This window comes from Diprion similis, chromosome 13 (genome assembly GCF_021155765.1).
Source record: "Diprion similis isolate iyDipSimi1 chromosome 13, iyDipSimi1.1, whole genome shotgun sequence".
Taxonomy (NCBI): domain Eukaryota; kingdom Metazoa; phylum Arthropoda; class Insecta; order Hymenoptera; family Diprionidae; genus Diprion; species Diprion similis.
The window spans coordinates 6,142,038-6,163,002 of record NC_060117.1 but is presented as its reverse complement, the minus strand read 5'-3'; the positions used below and the strand labels follow the sequence as shown (position 1 = coordinate 6,163,002).

The 20,965-nt window shown below is 34.4% G+C and overlaps 3 protein-coding genes across 7 annotated transcripts; 2 read left to right on the top strand and 1 right to left on the bottom strand.

Annotated features, from left to right (window-relative positions):
- Positions 1–24: 24 nt before the first annotated feature.
- LOC124414265 (ubiquitin-conjugating enzyme E2 G2) lies at positions 25–2,400 on the top strand. The gene is made up of 4 exons (XM_046895274.1): positions 25–275; positions 370–451; positions 1,085–1,203; positions 1,287–2,400. Exons 1-4 carry the CDS (start codon positions 233–235, stop codon positions 1,544–1,546), a joined length of 504 nt encoding a protein of 167 aa, XP_046751230.1. The 5' UTR covers positions 25–232; the 3' UTR covers positions 1,547–2,400.
- Positions 2,401–4,983: 2,583 nt separating this feature from the next.
- LOC124413970 lies at positions 4,984–12,610 on the bottom strand. 3 transcript variants are annotated; one of them, XM_046894799.1, is made up of 7 exons: positions 12,414–12,610; positions 10,384–10,508; positions 9,224–9,433; positions 6,791–8,569; positions 5,992–6,160; positions 5,388–5,783; positions 4,984–5,121 (listed from the first exon to the last, which is right to left on the bottom strand). In XM_046894799.1, exons 3-6 carry the CDS (start codon positions 9,338–9,340, stop codon positions 5,389–5,391), a joined length of 2,460 nt encoding a protein of 819 aa, XP_046750755.1. In that variant the 5' UTR covers positions 9,341–9,433; positions 10,384–10,508; positions 12,414–12,610; the 3' UTR covers positions 4,984–5,121; position 5,388. The 3 variants fall into 3 exon arrangements, with proteins under 3 accessions (XP_046750755.1, XP_046750754.1, XP_046750756.1); XM_046894798.1 differs by lacking the exon at positions 12,414–12,610 and adding an exon at positions 12,056–12,214; XM_046894800.1 differs by lacking the exon at positions 12,414–12,610 and adding an exon at positions 11,811–11,941.
- On the top strand, positions 12,126–17,409 carry LOC124413971 (solute carrier family 66 member 3). Of its 3 annotated transcripts, none has more exons than XM_046894801.1 (5): positions 12,126–12,168; positions 14,830–15,085; positions 15,418–15,640; positions 16,263–16,383; positions 17,136–17,409. In XM_046894801.1, exons 2-5 carry the CDS (start codon positions 14,940–14,942, stop codon positions 17,267–17,269), a joined length of 624 nt encoding a protein of 207 aa, XP_046750757.1. In that variant the 5' UTR covers positions 12,126–12,168; positions 14,830–14,939; the 3' UTR covers positions 17,270–17,409. The 3 variants fall into 3 exon arrangements, with proteins under 3 accessions (XP_046750757.1, XP_046750759.1, XP_046750758.1); XM_046894803.1 differs by lacking the exon at positions 12,126–12,168 and adding an exon at positions 14,126–14,165 and having other exon boundaries at positions 14,838–15,085; XM_046894802.1 differs by lacking the exon at positions 12,126–12,168 and adding an exon at positions 14,170–14,284 and having other exon boundaries at positions 14,831–15,085.
- Positions 17,410–20,965: the final 3,556 nt, after the last annotated feature.

Below are 20,965 nucleotides of genomic sequence, written 5' to 3'. Positions count from 1 at the left end.
TACCAATGAAAAAGTCTTTTTACCCAATGCCGCTACACTTTTCAACATTTTATACGCCAGCCGGTAGGGCGCAGCATTTGATTGGCGGATAAGACGGATTTGGATATCAGTGTAGGAGTTAGGAAAGTGTAGCGGCTGCAGCAGCAACGAAAGTATCCCAAAATTACCATAAGTGACATGTCGAATCGGCTGTGTTTGTGTTAATTTGAGGAAATAATTTGTAGAAATAATTATGGCGGGTTCTGCTCTTAGACGTTTAATGGCAGAATACAAACGTGAGAGAATCTGTTCTGTCCTTCACAGTATACGCTGATACAATAAACGTCAAATATATTCTACATAACCTCAAAATTGTTGAATATTTTTCAGAATTGACCCTGAATCCTCCAGAAGGAATAATAGCCGGACCAATTAACGAGGAAAATTTTTTCGAATGGGAAGCTTTGATCACGTGAGTCAACCGAACTTTTTTTTCATCATGTCTGTTACTTAGGTCGAAACTGACAACTGTCACTAGATGTCTTTCATTTGAACTGAAATTGCTGCGTTGGCTGTATTTCATAGCAGAGACAGGCCTACGAGCTAGTTTAGCACTGAAAAAAACAATTTTACCGCTGCGCGCCATATTTTTTAAACATTCAAATTTTTCCGTAGGTTGGCGCCAAAAATAACTTTTGTTTCGACTTTGCCGATACGTATAATGTTCGGAAATCGAAAAATCCCTCCATTATCGGCAATTTTTTATTACGAGTTTATTAATTGAGTTAGATCATCAAACATTAAAAATTGATCAACAGAAAAATTTACTTTTGCGATATGAAAAATTTTAAACTTTGACATTGGAATTTTGGACATTTCTAGTATTTCTAATAGTAAGAAACATAATTTGCCTCACTTCAATATGTAACAATAAATACGTTCTGTTAATTGCTCATTAAGTTGGGATTTAATAAAAAAATTTGAGGATAAAAATTGAAATTTCATGACTAAAGATTTTCAAGATTTCAAAACTCATGAATCAAATGTAATAATGCACATGAAATACCTATTATATTGAAAATTATATTAAAGTTGAATTATGCAGCGGACCCGAAGGAACTTGCTTTGAAGGCGGAGTATTTCCAGCAAAGTTAATTTTTCCCCCTGATTATCCCCTGAGTCCTCCAAAGATGCAATTCACCTGTGAGATGTTTCATCCGAACAGTAAGTTTCAGAAATATTCATTCAATACATAAAAAAAAAAGTCCGCAATTGTGTCAAATGTTGATGAAATTTTAAATCCACAGTATATGCCGATGGAAGAGTTTGCATTAGCATTCTTCATGCGCCGGGAGATGATCCGATGGGTTACGAAAGTAGCGCGGAAAGATGGAGTCCTGTGCAGAGTGTAGAAAAAATTTTATTGAGCGTCGTGAGCATGTTGGCAGAGCCTAATGATGAGAGCGGAGCTAACGTTGACGCGGCGAAAATGTGGAGAGAAGATCGCATTGAATTTGAGAGAATTGCTCAGAAGCTAGTTAAAAAAACTCTTGGAATTCCAATATAGTCTTGTATCATCAAAATTAATCGAATATAATCTATGTTCACCCAATTGTTCTCATAATTTATTTACTGCTTGTTAGATTATCGAAATAATTGTACATAAAACGTTGAATATGGAATTCAGATTTTCAAAACTGTGTTATTTCTGTGATATATTTTTTTCCCTCTGTCGATCTGTATTTAATGATCAGTAAAGAACGCAATTCGAATGAAACAAGTTTCATTCGAATTTGCTTGATCCATTCAATTTGAATGGCTCCGAAAAAATCTGAACAAAGATACCAATTTCAAATTCAGCACAAAACTATTAAAAACAAAATTCCAGGTGTAGGTAAGTATATCGAAAAAAGACTGTTCGAACATGATATAACATGTATTAAACAAAGTAAATAATTATACGGCTGGTCTGTCCGTCATGTAACAATTATTTGTTTCCTTGAAAGGAATTAATCATTGTTCAATGTGAATTGAAAAATTTGTCAAATTGCTTGTTGTCAAACCAACGATAGTGCCATCTTTAGTTAGAGTTATGAAGTCAACTTTCGTTGCACGATATATTTGATTTATACATTGTATTGATGAATTAGGTAAACTAATTTATCTAATTTAAAATTTGTGAGACTCGTAAACACATCTCAATTCCAGATTTGCTGTTTTGGGATGAAATTTGTTTCCCTATGTATTCGATTCTGCGGCAGGAAATCTTTTATTTTCTAAATTTCACTCAAAGTTTTCTTTTTTCTAAGGCTTATGCAATATATTAATACGTAAGAGATGTGCAAGTACCGCAGTGGTTTTACAAGGTTTTTTATTTCTATTTCAATAAAAGGGGCTTTTCACTATAGGTTTATAACAGTCGCTCAGACAGAATAGGGAAGATGCATAATTAAAGACACAATGTTAATTTTATTATCTTCGATCTATTTGGCAGTTGGAATTGACGAAATTGACCATCTATAATAAATTGATTGTAGATTGTTTTCGAATGAATAAGATTTTTAAAACCAAATTTCGTAACGTTTTTCCACAATCATATGGACAAATATTTCAAATATTGATCGATGTATGACTTTTTTCAGATTCAAAGCATACATTTCGATGAAAAATTCGGCTATTGATATACCTATTACGCAACTTCCCTATTAGCAGGATTGAAAAAGACAACATGTTTTTTCTTAATAATATAAAAGTACAAAGCTCTTGCAACTTCTCGTTTTAGGCCCGTATACAGTTGTAACTTTCACATATTTCTTACATTCAAATAAATTACATAAGAACATGGTTCACGTGTGAAAGAGAACAAAGAAAATAATGGTAGTAGCGCATGTAGAAGATTGAAGAAAACTGTTCGATTCAAGACAGGTGTTTCTTCTTTCATCTAGTCAAGTAGTTCTATAACAATTCCAGAAGCACCATGAAACGTATTTGAACATACAAATACGCACATCGTGTATTTATAAATGAGGTGTGACTATTGGAAAAAAAAAAAAAGAATATGTAATTACATGAGATAAAAGATAATTTCCAAAATCGTGGTAAATATTTTTTTCTCTCCTCCTTTTTCAGTAATGATACACAGCAACACTAAGATGAAATAAGCTGAAGATGATTTCCAAGAATATTTGAATATAATTAATTTTCTTTTCGTTTACTCAAGTGATGTCACGAAATTGAAAAATATTTGCCTGTCACGTAAATAAAAGTATTGAATTAAATATTTGAAATGAGAATATTCTATTAACAACTGTATCTTACTAATGAAATCAATAAATTAGTGATGCGAGGAAATTTTTTCTTATCGTTTCACATTCTTCGATACATTCTTCATTGCTAAAGTGAAATAATCAGTACTGCATTGATATTATATGCAATTTACATTATACAGATTAATCAGCGGTTACCGCAGGAAGAAAGGATAGCACAAGGACTTATCTAGTTTGTGGCAGGGATTCAAAGATTATTACCGTAACAATTAAGTCACGAACCAGTACAACCTGTGATCTGTTGTTTATAAGAAATATGGGAAGTGATTAATATTCCGGTTCCGATGGATAAGATTCAAGTTTAAAACTTACAGCGTTAAAAGAAATAAATAAGTCCTGGTACTATCGATGTTTGTTTTTGTGTTTTAGCGTCGTCATTTTGTATTATATCTTGGATGGATGAATGTAATTTATTGTTACATCAACCAATTACATTCTAGTTGAAATAAATAAATATAGGCTAATAAACATAAATTACAGGAATGTTAATAATGAATAACTAAAATTCGATAATGTACGATAAAATAATACATTAAAATTACAATAACAAGACATTTTGATGCATACATATATACAAGTTATTATCAGAAAAACTAAACAAGTAACAACGAGGCCGGTTATCGTTAACAAATCAGACAAATTGCAGCCCGTGTACAGACTAGAGGCACCTGGGTTTTTCAGGGACGATAATTTAGCGTTGTTAATAATCAAGTCGATGAAGTACAACGGCGTCGTGACCTCATCGAACCACCAACAAAAAGTATAAACAGGGCAAGACTAGGGTTTATGCAATCACAACATTTTCCTGAGGCTTCGTATTACACGCGAAAAGAATGCAAGTCATTATTTGTACATATTGCACAGCATCAAATTGTAGCGACTAAAATTTTCGAGATTCTATTCATGTAGCCAGGCCTGTATTGTTCCAGTTTTGAGATATGTCGCAGCCCAAAATGAGCGATTCAATGGTTCAAGCCTGATATATTGCCTTTTGTTGATCTCAGATTCCGTTATAACTTTTTCTTCAAAATAATACGAAGGTACCGAAAGCATTCGATAACCGATGTCTGGTTAAAACAGTGACAAAATGAAACAAAAATATTTTCAATCCTGTTCTAGTAAATATTTTAAGCCAATGTAAAAAATTTTGGCAAAATTTTTTAATAAAACAGTATTTCAGTGTTACGTTATTTTCAAAAAATTAACAAGTAATTCGAACGAATAACAGCCTGAAAGCGAAATGGTGATGATGGCAATATTTATTGAACTTTTAGCTCATTCATTGATTAATTGACTAAACCAGTCTTGAATATTGTTTCAATAAATTTACTGTAAGCTCGTTGGGACAAAAGTACTATTTATACTCTCTCATGGACATTTTGCATCTTATTTTTTACGTATAAACACGAACAATTTGGACTGATTAACGGACTGGCCGATTTTACGGACAGGCCAGCTACAGAAATATCACTTGGTTAATAAAATTATTGACACAAATATTCGTTTTTTAGGTTTAATGATAGTTAATTTTTGTTTTTGTTATTATTTTTCGTTTCTTTCTTCTCCTTCTCCTTCTCCTTTTTTTTTTTCTTGTTTTTTCTTTGTTTTTGTTTTTGTATTGTATATAACTTGTGACTCCAAAGAATAATTGTAAGTTATAAATCGAGATTATGTATTTCGTATGGCAGAAAGGAAAAAAAAAATTAATCGCGAATCCTCAGCATAGCTTTAGCTGCTGAACACAGATTTAATTTTTGTTACGAGAAGGCTTGTTGGAGTTAAATTTTTTTCCTCGGTAAGAAGTTTCTGGCAAAGTCTGAAAAGAATTATTTATACTCTGTTAAAAATCTATTTTACCTGAGAAAATGTATTTGAATAATTTGAAAGAACAAAACAGAGCAACTATCAAATTGAAATTCATAACAATACTTTCTATATTCTCACGTAATTATCTTATGCCTGAGATAATTGAAAAATAAATGTTAAAACTCGAAGAATTCTTGCACCGCAATCAATCTTCCATATACTCAATAAAGCATGTGAAAGACGAAGAGGAAAGATCTTGAAAAAAGCTGTACATACCTCACGATAAAGCCTGCGGTGTAAAACAAATCTTCTCTAATTCGCCGGTCGAAGAACTGACTGGTGATTCGGCGCGATCGTCTTGTTCGGCAAGCTGTTCGCTGTAGTAATGCGGCGTGCTTAGGTAGTCAATGAGGCGACGAGGCAAAGGCAGGGTGGGAATTAGATCCCTGCGCACCATTTTTAATATAACAAATCTGCATATGTGTTGCAAGCTTTGAACTTGTTTGAACCTCGACACAGGATGAAGGAGTTGTACACGCATGGGACCTAACACAGGTCGTCGATGAAGAAAAAACAGATAACGCCCACTGCGTGAGTGTTCTACCGCATTCTCGATGAAATCGACAATTGTGTGCGACTTGAATTTGGTACAGCTGCCAAAACTGAAGTTACCTGCATTTGTATAAACGTTACATTCACATTAATACTGAATGTAAGTATTTTAACATATTTTTAAGATTGGATAACGTATATTAAAGAACAAAAAAAGTACGCAACGATTTACCGGTTAATTTTTCAATCAGATTTTATCTAAAGTTCTAGGAATCGATATAAGGAAAATAAAAACTAAGCAAAGAGAAACATTAAATACTGCACTCACCCTGATCATGTTCTATTCGAACATGCCTGACGCAACTGTTTAGTCTAAACGACAATGAAAAAATGTAATGGTCATCGCTGCTGTCGCGTACAATGAATGATCCATCCGGTTCGTTGGATAATATTTTCTCAGCTGCTTCCCCAGATATCGGTCCCCAATACCAGCCATACTATAAATAAAATGTGAAATCGTTTTTACTCCATGATTAATACCAGATAATATTGTTTAATTTAATCTATAAGAAAAAAAGTTATCTACCTAATTGTTCAGGGCATTCTTAATCACTTTACGTTGGAATGGTACCGTATCTTTCAAGGAGTGTGTTTTACATGTTTTGATTGTCTCGATGTTAGTTTATTGTTAGATTTTTGTCAATGTTAATTTAACGATAAACTTGCTTTCTTGAAAAACGTTGAAAAGAACAACAAAAAAACGTTCGTTCTTTTGTAGTCCTGAGAGTAACGTTGTTTCATAAAAAAATGTAAAAATTTGCTCTTTATAACATTGTCATATAAATGTAAAAAGTAATTGAATTATTTAATACCCAAATATTAAATTTATACCTCAGATTATCGTCGTTATACAAAACTTTATGGCAAATAAAAATGTTTTATTATTATATTTTCTCAGAGATTCTAATTAGGTTGAAGTTTTTAACTCTAATGTTTAGTGTAGAAGACGATGTATTCTTAAGAAAAAAAATTGTTACTTCGCAGTTCAAGGATTTCCTTTTGAAATTCAGTATAATGTACCGATATGAAAAAAAAAAAACCTATTCACAGTCTTATAAATTACTTACATCCTTCACTTTTTCAATACTAGCAGCGAAATCCATGCTTGTATCTTCGGCGATATCATCGTCGTCTTTCAACGGATCAATGGGCACCAGAGGCGAAGGAGCCGGAGACTCGGGTTTGGCAACCATCGCTGCGAGCGCATCCTCAGCTTGTTCTACTCCGACTTGTCCGTTGCTTTTAGGCAGAGGAGGTAGCGCGCGTTTAAAAAAAGGTAACTTTTGCGGAGCCCCGTCAACCTCGGTAGTGGTGGTATTATTGTTATTGATATGTTGATCGGAGTCGATGCCCTCCTCCTCCTCAACGATATCACCTTGTACGATGCTATTTCGTTTACCTACAAAATGTTCAGGCGAGCCGAGTCGCCTAAACCTAAAGATATTACAAAGGGTTTGTTTTAAATTTAAGGAAAAGTTGCGCTGCGACTTCTTAATCTTTTCCCTTTCCGTGTCAGACTTATCCTTCTGCTGTTCGTCTTTGACCTTTTTATTTCTCATATTGGCGAACGCGTTTTGTTTTTTATACTTTCTAAAATTAGAGTTGTTATTATTATTATTAACTAGACCGTTGTTCGGTTTATTAGAAATTGGTGTATCCGTCAACGAGTCCGTATGTGGATTGCTATATCTATTGTTATTGTTAATATTAATATTAATACCCTTTGGCACTGCTAGATGTATAGGTGTTTGACTCGCAGGTATTTTATCACGTTTTATTTTATTTTCACTAGAATCACTGGAGCTTGAATATAACGTTTGCAAATACTGTCGCACTTCGTGTAGCGTCATGTGAATAGGTTCGCCGATATTATGCGCCTGGCTGTTGGACGAGTGAGGCGGATGACGACCCGAAGTCCCCGGAACGCTGTGCCGCTTTCCGTTGGCTGCGTCTTTGCAACAAACTTCTGTCAGTAATCGCTGCGATTTAATGACGTGGGTGATGGCGCGCGGTTTTGCGCAATACTGCCTTGCCTGTTGAATGTGCGCTTCTAATTCGCTCTGGGAACTGGCCGATACGTTTCTCCGCCTCTTTCTGTGGTGCCTGTGCCTTTTCGGTCTCTGAGGAGTTCTAAGTTCGTGCAAAGGTCGCACCATGTCTATCGGCACGGTATAAATATCGGAGTCAAACGGCACGTTGTACATATCACTTATTTCACTAGTCGTTAAAACGTCGTGAGACATTGCCGACGTTATGAAACTACTATCGTCCACTTTGTGGTTTAATCCTGAGGTATTTAACGAGTTGTGAGAACTGGACAAGCGCGAAGACGATAGAGAGCAGCGAGAGTTCGGACGATTCAACGTGCTGTACGGCGTTATTGCCACCGATCCTTGACACGGCGGTGAAAAAGTCAGCATATCCGACGTCCAAAGTAGACGAGAGGTTTGCGCACTTGTTGCTACTATCGGCACGGGGTTTGACCCTGGCGCTATCCGGCCTTCGGGCCAGGATATCCTGCATGATATGACTAGAGCTTCTTCCATTATCAGCTGCGTCAACATTTCAGCCATTTTATCCATCCATCGAGGCGCTGGGCATCTCGCTGAACGGGCGTAACAAAGAATAGGCGCTGCCGATGCAACGGAGTCAGGTGGAGACGGGCTGTCTTGGAATTCAGGCGGAGGTTTGATCGCCAACTCGACAACCTCCACCTCCAATTTACCGTCCATCTCTGCCCAGCCGGGTCCCTTTTTTAAAGTGTTGAAATTCTCGCCGCACATACCATCGGAATAATCAAACGAATCTTGGGATAACGATTTACTTTCCACGTCGCTCTCCAACATCTGTTGACCAAGGGAATCGAACGTTATTTGTGAGAATTCGTTTAGTCTTGTTGTGACGACAGTTTTTTAGAAGATAATTATTATTGAATTATTATCCAGATAATAAGGATGATAAAATTGTTTGCATAAATTATTTTTGCGGATAAGACAAATGATAATTTTTCACGCAGTATGAAATCTCTATAAATCATGGGATTATCCTAATTTTCAATTAGATAATCGAAAAAAGATAATCAAAACGCTGAAAAAATAAATGTTGGTTTGAAAGAAAATATTTTGTTTAAAGGTGGTGAGGAAAAAAAAAAAAAAAAATATGACGCAGGTGTGAATAATTTTGTTTCTTTCATTTTGAGGCGAGAAGTTTTTTGAAAGTACGAAATATTCGGGAAAATTTAATAAAATTTAGTTAGAGCGTTAAAAACAATTTTATAGTTAGAATCCAAATTTTTCGTTTAGGAAGACATTTTTTGTCAAAGTTATTTTTGACTTCATAAAATTATCATCACTGCCTCGACTCCGAATGGAATTGTCTATGATTCGGTAAGCAGTTTATTCCATTTTTATACCGATAACAAATAACACGAATATCGATTGCAGCAGATTTATCTGGATGAAGACGAAGGATAAATTCGAATCGATATTCCAACTATTTACCTCAATGGCAAGATGTGCTCGCACAGAATCACTGGATATCGAACCTCCAAGTCCACTGCTGCCCAGATCACTCAGTGGCCCAGTGGCACTTAGCGAGCATGACGGCGGGGAGTCCATTTCACATTCCCAACACCTAATACGATTCCAAGTAATTTTACCAGATCAAATCTACTGTTTTTTTCATAACTCCTTTTGCATCCATTTTTCCATCTGTAAATTTAATATGATTAGGTAATATTTAACTGATAATATATATATATACATAAAAGAATTCGTTAAATGTTTTTCTTACGGTACAATACATTCGAATAGAAGCCAATATTATACTTAGAATTTTAAATTATATGAGTTTTTTCTTTTGATGTACAGATATATCGTTAAAATGATCAACTTGATCAACTTGTTTGTAAATTCCTGATGTGTGGAAAAACTCCTTGACGCCAAGTCAGAGTTGATTTTTTCTGTACAGAAAATCTAAAATACCGGAAGTTCCACATTAAGAAGAACAACGTAAAAACCAAACATTTCTTAACAACCAAGAAACATTAATTCTAATTTCCGGGGAAAAATTCATGAAATATATCATTGAACGTTGAACTGTTTAAAATGTCTCTAAGCTTCATTAGACTAGTTCGTCTTTGGAATTCTTCAGTCAGCATTACTCGTAAATACTGGAAGGAATTGAATGTTGCCGATATTATTTCAAGTGTATCTGTCGCAGTCAATTTACACATTTCTTTTTAATGTTTTATTTTTTTTTTGCTCCTCACATTCATCGCCATGTTTGTAGCTGATTAATACTGTTTTATATCAAGCGTTTGGAATTGCTATATTTAGTAATTCGGCTGTGCGAGTGTCATGTGTTTTTTCCAAGGTAAATTATTCAATTACGCTAATCGTAACACAAAGTTTTTGATATTTTTGATGACATTCAAAATGTACTTCAAGTTTCAGTTTGCGAGACAAAATAAATTCTTGTACAAATCTCGGTTTCCTATTCTAATAAGATATTAAATCACCTATTCAAAAAATTCCGGGATGAAAGTGTTTGTTGTTTTAAATTTTCATCGTACAGGTAGAGACTGATAGGTGATAATAAATTGTAAATATTTGCCGTATTCACTCGTTGATGATAAAATTATTGTAATTGCTAGCGTTACCGTTCTTATAAAACTTCAAAGCTCAGGTCTCGCCCTTTTGAAACACAGTCATGACAAACTGCAGACAGTCTTCTCGCTTTCACATCTGCAAATCCAATGGTACAACTTGCGTGCGCCATGAGGATCTAAAAACAAATAATGAATTTAAATGAAAAATAGCACTATAAATTTGAAACCTAATTCACAATCGGTTTCAATAATAAAAATTCTCTTTAATATTGCCTGGGATTAATTGAAATCAAAAGTATGTTATCGTTTGTTTTCCCAATGTCGAAAGAAGCATTTTATTCCATCGATCTGATTCTCGTGAAACAATTTGTACGACTTCTGTCGTAAATTTAATTCAAACAACGCACGCAAATGTTGGAAGAAGTTGCTGCATCAAAATGTTAATCAATGCTTCAAGTAAAGATGATCTAGAAAATGAAACAGATATACTGACATTGAATTTCATATCTTTATATAGCAAGTTCAGATGAAATAAAAATCTAATATGTTTCTTAATTAATGTCTTTTTACATCAGACATTTATATACTACGTGAATTTCCACAAATTTGAATTCCATAAATTAGACTAAGCTATCGCTGATCAAAATTGACCAATGAACGTGGATTCTCGGTGAAGAATAATACATTTTCTCCAAAGTTGTTGAAGGAATGAAGTGTTTCAACCACTTATTAACTTGACTGTACGTCCCATGCGCCTTCCACGTCATTCTATGTACATTACTTATCAATTATTCAAATAAGTTTCTGCAGTTACAGTTTGAGTAAAATTTATGGTTTTTAAACGGTTCAAGACTAGGCAAAAACAAACATGCAATCATTAATGTGAATTTATATTTCCTTAGAAGTAAAATCTGTGCATTTAACATTTTTTTACACGTGCCTAGACTTCTAAATTAATACCCAATCATTCTTCGCGTATAATGTTTACCAAAATTATTTATTTTTTAGCCGATGTGTACGCCGATTTCGGCATACAGTAAAATAGCGCAATTGGCAACGATCAGGTTTTATTATAACAAAAGATCCCCTGCATGATTATCGACTAATTAATATAAGTTCTATTGTTTAATTATATGCAAAGTATCTACCCGAATGCGATAGATTCTGACCTAAAAAGGAGTTTCCTTAAAATTGATCAATCGAAAGGCAGGATGTGAATCACACGCGTAACGTCGCAACTAAGTTAAAAACATCCTAACAAAGTTCCGTGATATTATATATCATATTACTTATCAGGCAATTTTTGTATAATATATAAGATAAATTTGATTGTAAACTAAGAATGTGAAAGAGCAATAAAAAGCAGGAATATTGTTTATGAAAAGAAATGATAAAACTTCTTAAACGATATTCACAAAACACACTATATTTAACAAAACTTATAGGATCTCTATTAGAACAAGAGAAGTGATACTTACGTAGTATTTTTTTCAACTGTGCAAGACAGAGTTACTTGGAAGAGAAAAAATTTATTTGTGCAGACGGTATAGCGATGAGTCATTATTAATTGGAATGCAAAACATTATTCCGTCAGACGAGTGACATTAAGCTGTAGAACAACAGAAGAGGAATAATTTGTCAGCATTGGAGGAATAGAATAGAGGAGGGAAGGGAAGGGAAGGGATAGAGAGAGAGGGAAAATCGCGATGAGCACAATTCTTACGTGATCGTACATTGTATGTATGTATGTACAAGCAATTTATCCTCGTCAATGGTAGTAAGAAATGGAGGTTTCCTTAGCGAATCGAAAGTGATTGAAAGAGACGTGAAACGTAGGTAAGGATGACCGGCCAAAGCTAAAGCCACAGCCCAGAATCCACTGACCTCTGACTCTGACAGATATATATATCGTGCATTGCCAGTAATTAAAACATATCCGCTAAAAGGGATCACCATGCCTTGTTTTAAAATATAATGAGTTTAATGTCCCGGCGCGCGGTCGATGTTTGTGAGATTGGTAGTAATTGCGAATAGTTTGACGTTTCCGAATAATAAAGTTGTGTAAAAAGTTGGGAACATACCTCGGTTTTACACCATGAGAGCATTATTTACATCCGATGAAATTCCCCGCACGATTGAAAGCTCGATTAATTCTTTCGGCGAGAACATTTCGTTCACCCTATTCACCACAAATCAATATTTAAAAGACAACGCAGATCTTCACATCCCACTTACTCCATATTGGTTCTGTTCCCCCGTTCCTTCTGTTCAAAGACTCGACGGCAGCAGCATCGGATAGAACGACTGAATTACCGGATTCTACTTTACCGACACGCAACAGTCGATCACCGTAATGCCGATTTTCTACATAGATCGACGTTTTGTGGCAATCTGTGTCGGAATATTTTTGTTAAACAATTGCAGCCACTTAGGTATCTAATATGAAATGACATTTTGGCTTATTTTGTTGGATCAGACTAATCTGATCGTTCAGTGTCAGCTATCGACGGAGTAAAATTATTTCTGCATATCGTTAGATTAAACCGCAAATAAAGGCGCCATGAAATCCTGCAACGATTTGAATTTGCGAAAAATTCGTAAATATTATTTGCAGTTATATTGTATATTTTTTTATTAACTTTGTTTCATACTAATTCTAATTCTTCCAACGAATTTAGTTCAATTCACGATGAAGGATGCAATGCGAGATCTATTATCGCTTTTTTCGACAGGATTCTCCAACGCGATTAAATTCGCAACATTAATTAAACCAGACACTGTAAAATCGATGCCTAACTGTAAATGGGCAAATTTCGATTGTTCTCAAAAACACAGGTATGGACAATTGAGACTGACACGTACCAAGATTGTTTAAGTTCGGAACTCGTGTCTGAATCTGAAAATATACATGAAACTCTGTGATTATTAATAAATGTACGCATTTTTCAGGACCTATACTTGTACCTCGTTAAAAAACAAAAGAAAGAAAAAATAAAATCAGATTAATGCAGACCAATCAAGTCTTGTCATTTCGATAAATATTTAACATCTAAATTAAACAATACCGGGCGTGTGTATTGATCTATGCTTCGGCCTGCAGCACCGCGTTGCGTGATTACGAGTCTAATTCAAAGATATTACGTTCAGCGGCTGCGCAGAATAAAGCGCGCGCATGTTTCTTAGCCGCGATTTGACAGTCGTGAGTCGCGCTTGCTCAAGGATATCCGCATTTCATAGAGCCTGCTTGCACTGGCGTAGCTAAAGAAAGGTACAAGGGTTCTACAGAAAGCTACACATTTTGCTTCCACAACTTTAAATCCTCTATCGAACATCTTCCGTCTGTTACACATTCGCACATATCATGGGTGTGATCCAATTATATAAACAGAAATAGATTCAGATTCTTCTGCAATATACGTAACATAGGACTTGAAAGGAAACGAGTGTGACGAAAGTCATAAGGGTTCAAACATGTTTTTGAAACTTAGAAGGATATTTTTTTTTTTTTGTGATAATATAATTGATGTAAGATACGGTTATGCGTAGAGCTCTTGTTATATTTAAATAATATTATTGAATAAATAGATTATTGATATACTAAAGACTACAAGGTGTATATTATTTAGTCACACTCTATAAGAAGAAGATCGTAGGTTACAAGAATTTCTAGTTGCGCTCCTGTTAAAAACTATGAAGCTCCCAGCATCCGACCTTGGCGCGATTACCAGGCACCAAACGAATTGCCGAGAGCTATTCTAGCTCGCTTAACAGTTTGTCCCCAGCCGTAGTCTACGCACATCTATTTATGTAATGCGATTATAGTTTGTTTAGGTGTTGTGGGACCGCTTCTCAGTTGACTAGTAGACGCGTCGCAATCGCGCTGGTTTTGCGAACCTGTTTGAATAACGTAACGCAAGAGATTGATGGACAGTGTAAACTTTGAATATTGCAGGTGGGAGGAAAAATGTTATAGAATTGTTAAGCCGCGATTCGTTAATCCAGCAGTTATTTTGTGTTATTCATAAGTATATCTATACTACTGTAGTGTTGTTGAAAAACGTGTTTGTACTGTTGTTTTTGTACAGTATAAAATAAATTTAAAGTACCGTTGAAAGGCTCTCAAGAAAATATGTTCATAATAGACGGTGATCCGCAATCCATTATGGATTGAAAACAAAAATCAAAAACGTATTTTTCAAATTTGTGACGCAGAAATAATTCTTTAAATTTTAATGTTTGAGTTTGCCTGAAATAACTGAAATCAAACACAAATCTGTCTGATATTAACATTATTAACGTTACAAGAAATAGTTTTTAAAATATTTGACAGTTGAATTGAAATGCACGCGCACAATTAATATGGCCGCCATTGTCACACTTGCAATTTTATTTTGGCTGTACTGTGCTTCTCAGTATTCGTAAGGTATTACGGGCTATTTTAAGTCAAACAAAATGATGGCAAGGATAATTCAAATTATGATTTCAACTGTTTTTATAGATTCGAGATGGATGTCGAAATGTGATGTTCTGAGGTATCCACAAAAAGGCCTTCGAGTTCCAGGACTGTATCATTGTACAGAAAAAGACTGCAACATTCAACCGCAACAATGTATTTACAACTATTTGCTGATTTTCTCAGCGTCATCACGATACTGATGTGTTTAGTGCAGAAGATTCCGCAAATAATGAATTTATATAAGCTAAAGTCGGCTGCAGGAATCTCGCTTCTAGGATTGGCCTTGGAACTTACAAGGTACTGCTCTTACTAAATTCCCGGTCGGTAACATGATACGAAATTTGGTTCAATGACAGGTACCCAAAAGTATCGGCACAGCCAACAATTTTTTTACTCTAGAAAATTCAGTGATGAAGTAAAAAAATTAAAACATTCAAATATTTTCTCACAAGTATTGAACTAATAACTTAGGCTCGATATATTGGAAAAAAATGACACTATCTGTTACACTTTGAACAGTAAAACTTTCTTGTGTGAGAATTTCCGTTCACACATGCAAAGTTATTGCTAATTATATAGACTGTTTCATAAGTCGAGTTCTCATATAATATTCTACCGGTTCTTTTCAGCTACACAGTGATGACCAGTTACAATTATACGAACGAATATTCATTCCTGTCGTATTTGGAGTATCCGGTTCTGCTGCTACAGGACCTCATTATCATATACCTGGTGCTATTGTATTTGGATCTCCTGAACGCGAGCTCATTTTTGCTGGCTGTTCTATACTTCTTCATTTTCGGCTGTTTTTTGCTCCAAATTGTACCCAAGACTGCCTTAACGATTCTAGCGGTTGGTCGAATCTACAATGTCATTAAGAATCCATGCCATGGAATGTACACTCAGCCTATCAATTTGTCGAAACGAAAACGTGACTAAACCAACGTCTTCAAAAGTATTACTATTTTTAATTAAAAATAACTCATCTTTTTTTTTTTTCAAAATAAATTCCCTGCAAATTGTACGAGACAGTTTTTTCTGTCGAATACTAGCTATAATGATGATCCATAGAAAATTAATTTACGATTAGACTAAGCTATCGCTGATCAAAATTGGCCAATGAACGTGGATTCTCGGTGAAGAATAATACATTTTCTCCAAAGTTGTTGAAGGAATGAAGTGTTTCAACCACTTATTAACTTGACTGTACGTCCCATGCGCATTCCACGTCATCCTATGTACATTACTTATCAATTATTCAAATAAGTTTCTGCAGTTACAGTTTGAGTAAAATTTATGGTTTTTAAATGGTTCAAGGCTAGGCAAAAACAAACATGCAATCATTATTGTGCATTTATATTTCCTTAGAAGTAAAATCTGAGCATTTAACATTTTTTTACACGTGGCTAGACTTCTAAATTAATACCCAATCATTCTTCGCGTATAATGTTTACCAAAATTATTTATTTTTTAGCCGATGTGTACGCCGATTTCGGCTTCCAGTAAAATAGCGCAATTGGCAGCGATCTTGCGGGCGAAAAATAGCGAATCAATCTCTGTCCTAACCTGGGTTATTTCAACATTGACTAACCTGAGTGAGTATTGCATTACCATTAAAATTTTAAACTCCTAGAACTATAGTAGCAAGCGATTAGAAACGCTCGCGGCTTGCTGAATTGTTTTTATTATACAAGTCGACTCATCAGATCGGTGATTACAGAAACCTGTCATACCGGAAGTCGATAAGGTCGTTTATTGTCTTTGAATATCCTTAACACTGCCGTGAATGTTGATTATTACGCGAGAAGTAGAACACGGATATTATTTATTACAATATACGTCGATATTATGATTGAGAAGTTGTAAAATTAAAATAGTTACATGCATTCAAAAACTTGTGCAAGGATGAATCATTTTTTAAAAAATACCATTTTTTTTCCCGGCTATAATTTCATTTACTGCAAATCAAATTTATTATTATCATACTTGCTTTTAATGATCAATTTAAACAAATCTGACAAGTTTATAAAGAATGATTGATCTTGTCAAGAAATTTAACTTCACAATCTCATGTCAGCCAAACTTCTTGAGAGAAAAATGCTTGCACAATATAAATTATTAATAAAATTATAATATGCCAGTTGACTTTTATTATAAATAAGACAAATCAAACGAATATATCAGTGAGATTACAATACCTCGTTAAATATTGTTTTATTATTCTTTATATAAATTAATTAATTATATATTATACAAAATAATTAATATATAATTTTATATAAATTAAATAATGATCGATATTTCAACTCCTGCTGTGAACTAAAAAATAATTCACATATTTTTACAGCAAGGGTTTTTACCATATGGATGGACTCGGCCGATCTTCTTTTGTTGAGCAACTTCATCATCTCCGTATCGCTAAGCGGCAGCATTATGCTCTCTGCTATTTATTACAGGCGACCAGTTATAAAGCAAGATTGATTTATTTTTAACTTTGAATATTATACTAACTGTGATAATAAACCGACTCACAGTTGTAAGACTCGCCGATTGCAACGTGCGACTAGAAGTATAATTTCTATCCTTAACATACGAATGTGTATTCGTTTTACGAAAACGTAAATTTTTCGATACTTGGGCATGAGTTATTTATTTTTCAATACATTTTTACGTGTTTATTGACGCATGTATCTGATATTATTAACTATTTGTTTGTCGAATTATTTATTATTCATTTTATATTTGCTTATGATTTCGCATTAAGTATTAATATTGTACGGAAATCGATCGTGTAATTTGCAATTGCAAAATCGCCCATCGAACAATGCAGAATTTTTTTTAAAAAACTAGTTTCGCATAAGAAAAGAATATTTTAATGCAAATGAAATATGTATACTCAACCGCAAGCGACGTGCTTCCATTTTATTTTAGTTTGTTAATTTTATACTAAAAGTACTTAAATCTCTGAACTCAATTGTTAGTCTCTACCCAATGTTCAAAAATGTATAGCTATCTAATAAAATGCAATGTTCTAATGTGTATCGATACGAATAACCAAGATAATAATTAAATTAAAATTGAAAGCAATGAAGGTTCATCATTTTTCAACATTTTTTCTAAGGTGTGACTCGAAAAATTTGCATCAAATATTGAGGGAAAAAAAAATTGTGAAACCTGAAGCAGGTAGAAAACATTTAGAAGTCTCTATACCAATTGTTGTAATATTTTTCATTCGTCAGAAATTTTTCAAGTAGTAGGTTGAAAAAAAAAAAAGTTAAAAAATGAGCCATCCTAACCTACAAATTAGTCAAAACTCAACCCCATGCATATATTTTTCCTCCGGGAATATTTAAGAGGTTTTGCTATGCTTGAGGTCGAGAATTGAGCCGTACTTAAAAGAGCGCAAGGATTCGACCATAGGCTTCGGAGGCCACGCACACGTGTTCACATCGCATATGGGAATGATCTTTCGTGAAAATGAACCGAGAACACGACGCCCACATCTGGCAGCCAGCCTGATGCCTAACGCGTTTTCTTCTTCTTCTTCTTATCTTCTCCGACTCTCACGCAGCGAACATCCCTCGCATTACCAGAAATTTGGATCCCAGATTAAACAATGCTTGTCAGAAACCGTCGATGAACCAATGAAAGTATTTTCTTTTCAAAATTCTTCACGGTTAATTGTTTTCTTTACTTCGTTTCTCTTCTTTTTGGAAAATTCTTCAAGCAATATGAGCCTTTCTGCATTTTCAATTCTAAGGGCTGCATTTCGATGGAATTAGTCAGTGAACAATTACCGCTTATTAGCTTCCAATACTGTCAAACAATCTTTTATCTCTTTTGTACTGCCGCGTTCGTGAGTAGCTCTGTCTCTATCCTAGGGAATTTAAGCGCTACCAACTGATTTCGGAACGCACTAATAGATATAATACATCGTTTAAACTAGCAGGATTTTCGCTAGCATTTGTTTCGCTAATTAATAGACAACTATAGACAAAAAAAAACATCGCAAAATCGATATTAGATAACTAGGTAAGAAAAAAAATTTGATCGTAATGACCGAAATTTTAAGGTTAATCATCTTACCAAACATTATTTTCACTCAAGTAAAAAGTTTTGTCAATTTTATAGCGCGCAAAGAACAAAATGGCTTATTAATCTCCAAGAAAAAGTTTGGCACCAAAATTCCATAAATTTTGTTACGATTGTGAAATCAGATCTACGCAGTGAAATCAGTTTGTAGAGATCGAAAAATCATTTCTCTATTGTTGTATATGATTTGCAAACGAACATATAAATATATTATGTAAATTTGTAAAGCAGTATTCAGTAGAGAGTAAATACTGCAGACTGTATAATTGAATTCGCGTTACATGCAGGGCAAAATTTTTTCGTCAAGTTAAGTTTAATATAGTTATATACCTATGTGTGCAGGGTTAATACTCTAATAATTCGCTAATCCTCAGACGTGTGCTCTGCTAATTAAATAAGCTCTTCTGACTGACGTAGAAACGTCAAGTGTCTGTGTAATTAGCGATGCACGAGGATTTCTTCTCTTCGTTATTCGTCGGCAAGTAGAACGAACTTTCAAAAGTTTCAACGGAATGTCGACTCTTATATTGAGAAAAGGATAATTTTATTTTTACGATTCTTTTTTCTAAACATCAAAAGTAAATGGTTTGTACAATTTTTACCAAGTCGTCACAGTTCATTTTCTTCGTTTAGCATATCGATGGCCACTGAGCTAAAAATAATCGATGCGTCGATTAATCGAGTTCAAAAAAATAATGGCACTTGACTGGAATAAATCGATAAAAATTGATAGAATAATCGATTATACTCGATTATTTTTCAAACTCAATTAAACGATCGACTTCATCGATTTCATTGAAAATCGATTATTTTTGGTCATTATTAATTTAGCCTGTCATGATGTGATATATTTACAATGTTTTTTGATTAATCGAATTATCAAATAGCGAGAAAATTGTAATCCAAAGTTCTTCTATGTTGGACAACACATGGAATAAAGTATTTGGCCTTCAAAGTATCGTAAAATACTCAAATCGCTTTCTATGAAGTTGCGATACAACATTTTTTTTAATCTCTACTACATCTAACTGTACGCCTAACGTCATGCAAATTGAACAAATCAGAGTGTTGAAAAAATTCTAACAATTATTATTAGTTGTTGAAAGTTGCGGCAAAAAATTTACCCCGTATGTTTTCGATGCAATTCACCTTCATAAAGGGAAATTGCGTAATTTTTGATGTAAGGGTAAACAATCGGAATGTAAACAATCGACAATTTTTCGACAGCGTGAGGTTGAAGTTATATTGGAAGGTTGAAGGAATATTATCGGAACGAAATATTGGGAAAAAAATCACTAGTTTTTTAATTTTACAATGAATTTTAAGGAACTAAGATTTGGTAATATGAGTGTGTTTTGTTTTATAACGGTTTCCTGAGTTTTAGACAATTCCAAAATTGCAATGTAACGGTTTTTCCTGATCATGAATCGTTTCGATAACGTTACTAACTTCAATACAATAGAACCACATGTTTGAAGTTAATAACGTTATCGGAACGAAAGTTTGGGGGAAAAATCAGTATTTTATTAACTTTACAATGAATTTAAAGAAACTAAGATTTTGTTTTAATACGGTTCACTAAATTTCAAACAATTCCAAAATCGAGTTACAACGGTTTTTTCTTATCACGAATCGTTCCGACAACTTCACTATCCATAAATGCAGATGATTTTATTTTATGTTCCATTATCGAAGCCCAGCAGCTATCTTCTCAGTTATACAACAACCTATAGTCTCGAGAGAGAGTCCCTTTTTGAGGTATGTGGCGAGTCTTTTTTCCCTCAACTTTTTCAGCTCATCTTATTCTCAAAAAACGACCAAGTTGAGCAGGAAGTTAGGCCAGAGTAGTGGAAAGGGAGTCGAGATCTCGCGCCCGATGCTAGCCAGCCGGGAATTTGCTGCAATACCATGAAGCCATGCGTCTCCCGTGTTTCCCCAGCATCATCCCCACCCGCAGGAAACCCCAGAGATGACCGGCAGCGAGTCAGTCCGTGCCGAACCGTCGACTTGGCTCGATCTCGGCGATATAGAAAAAACAATTTAATACAATTGTCATAGAAATCGTACGTATCGTCGAGGTAGATA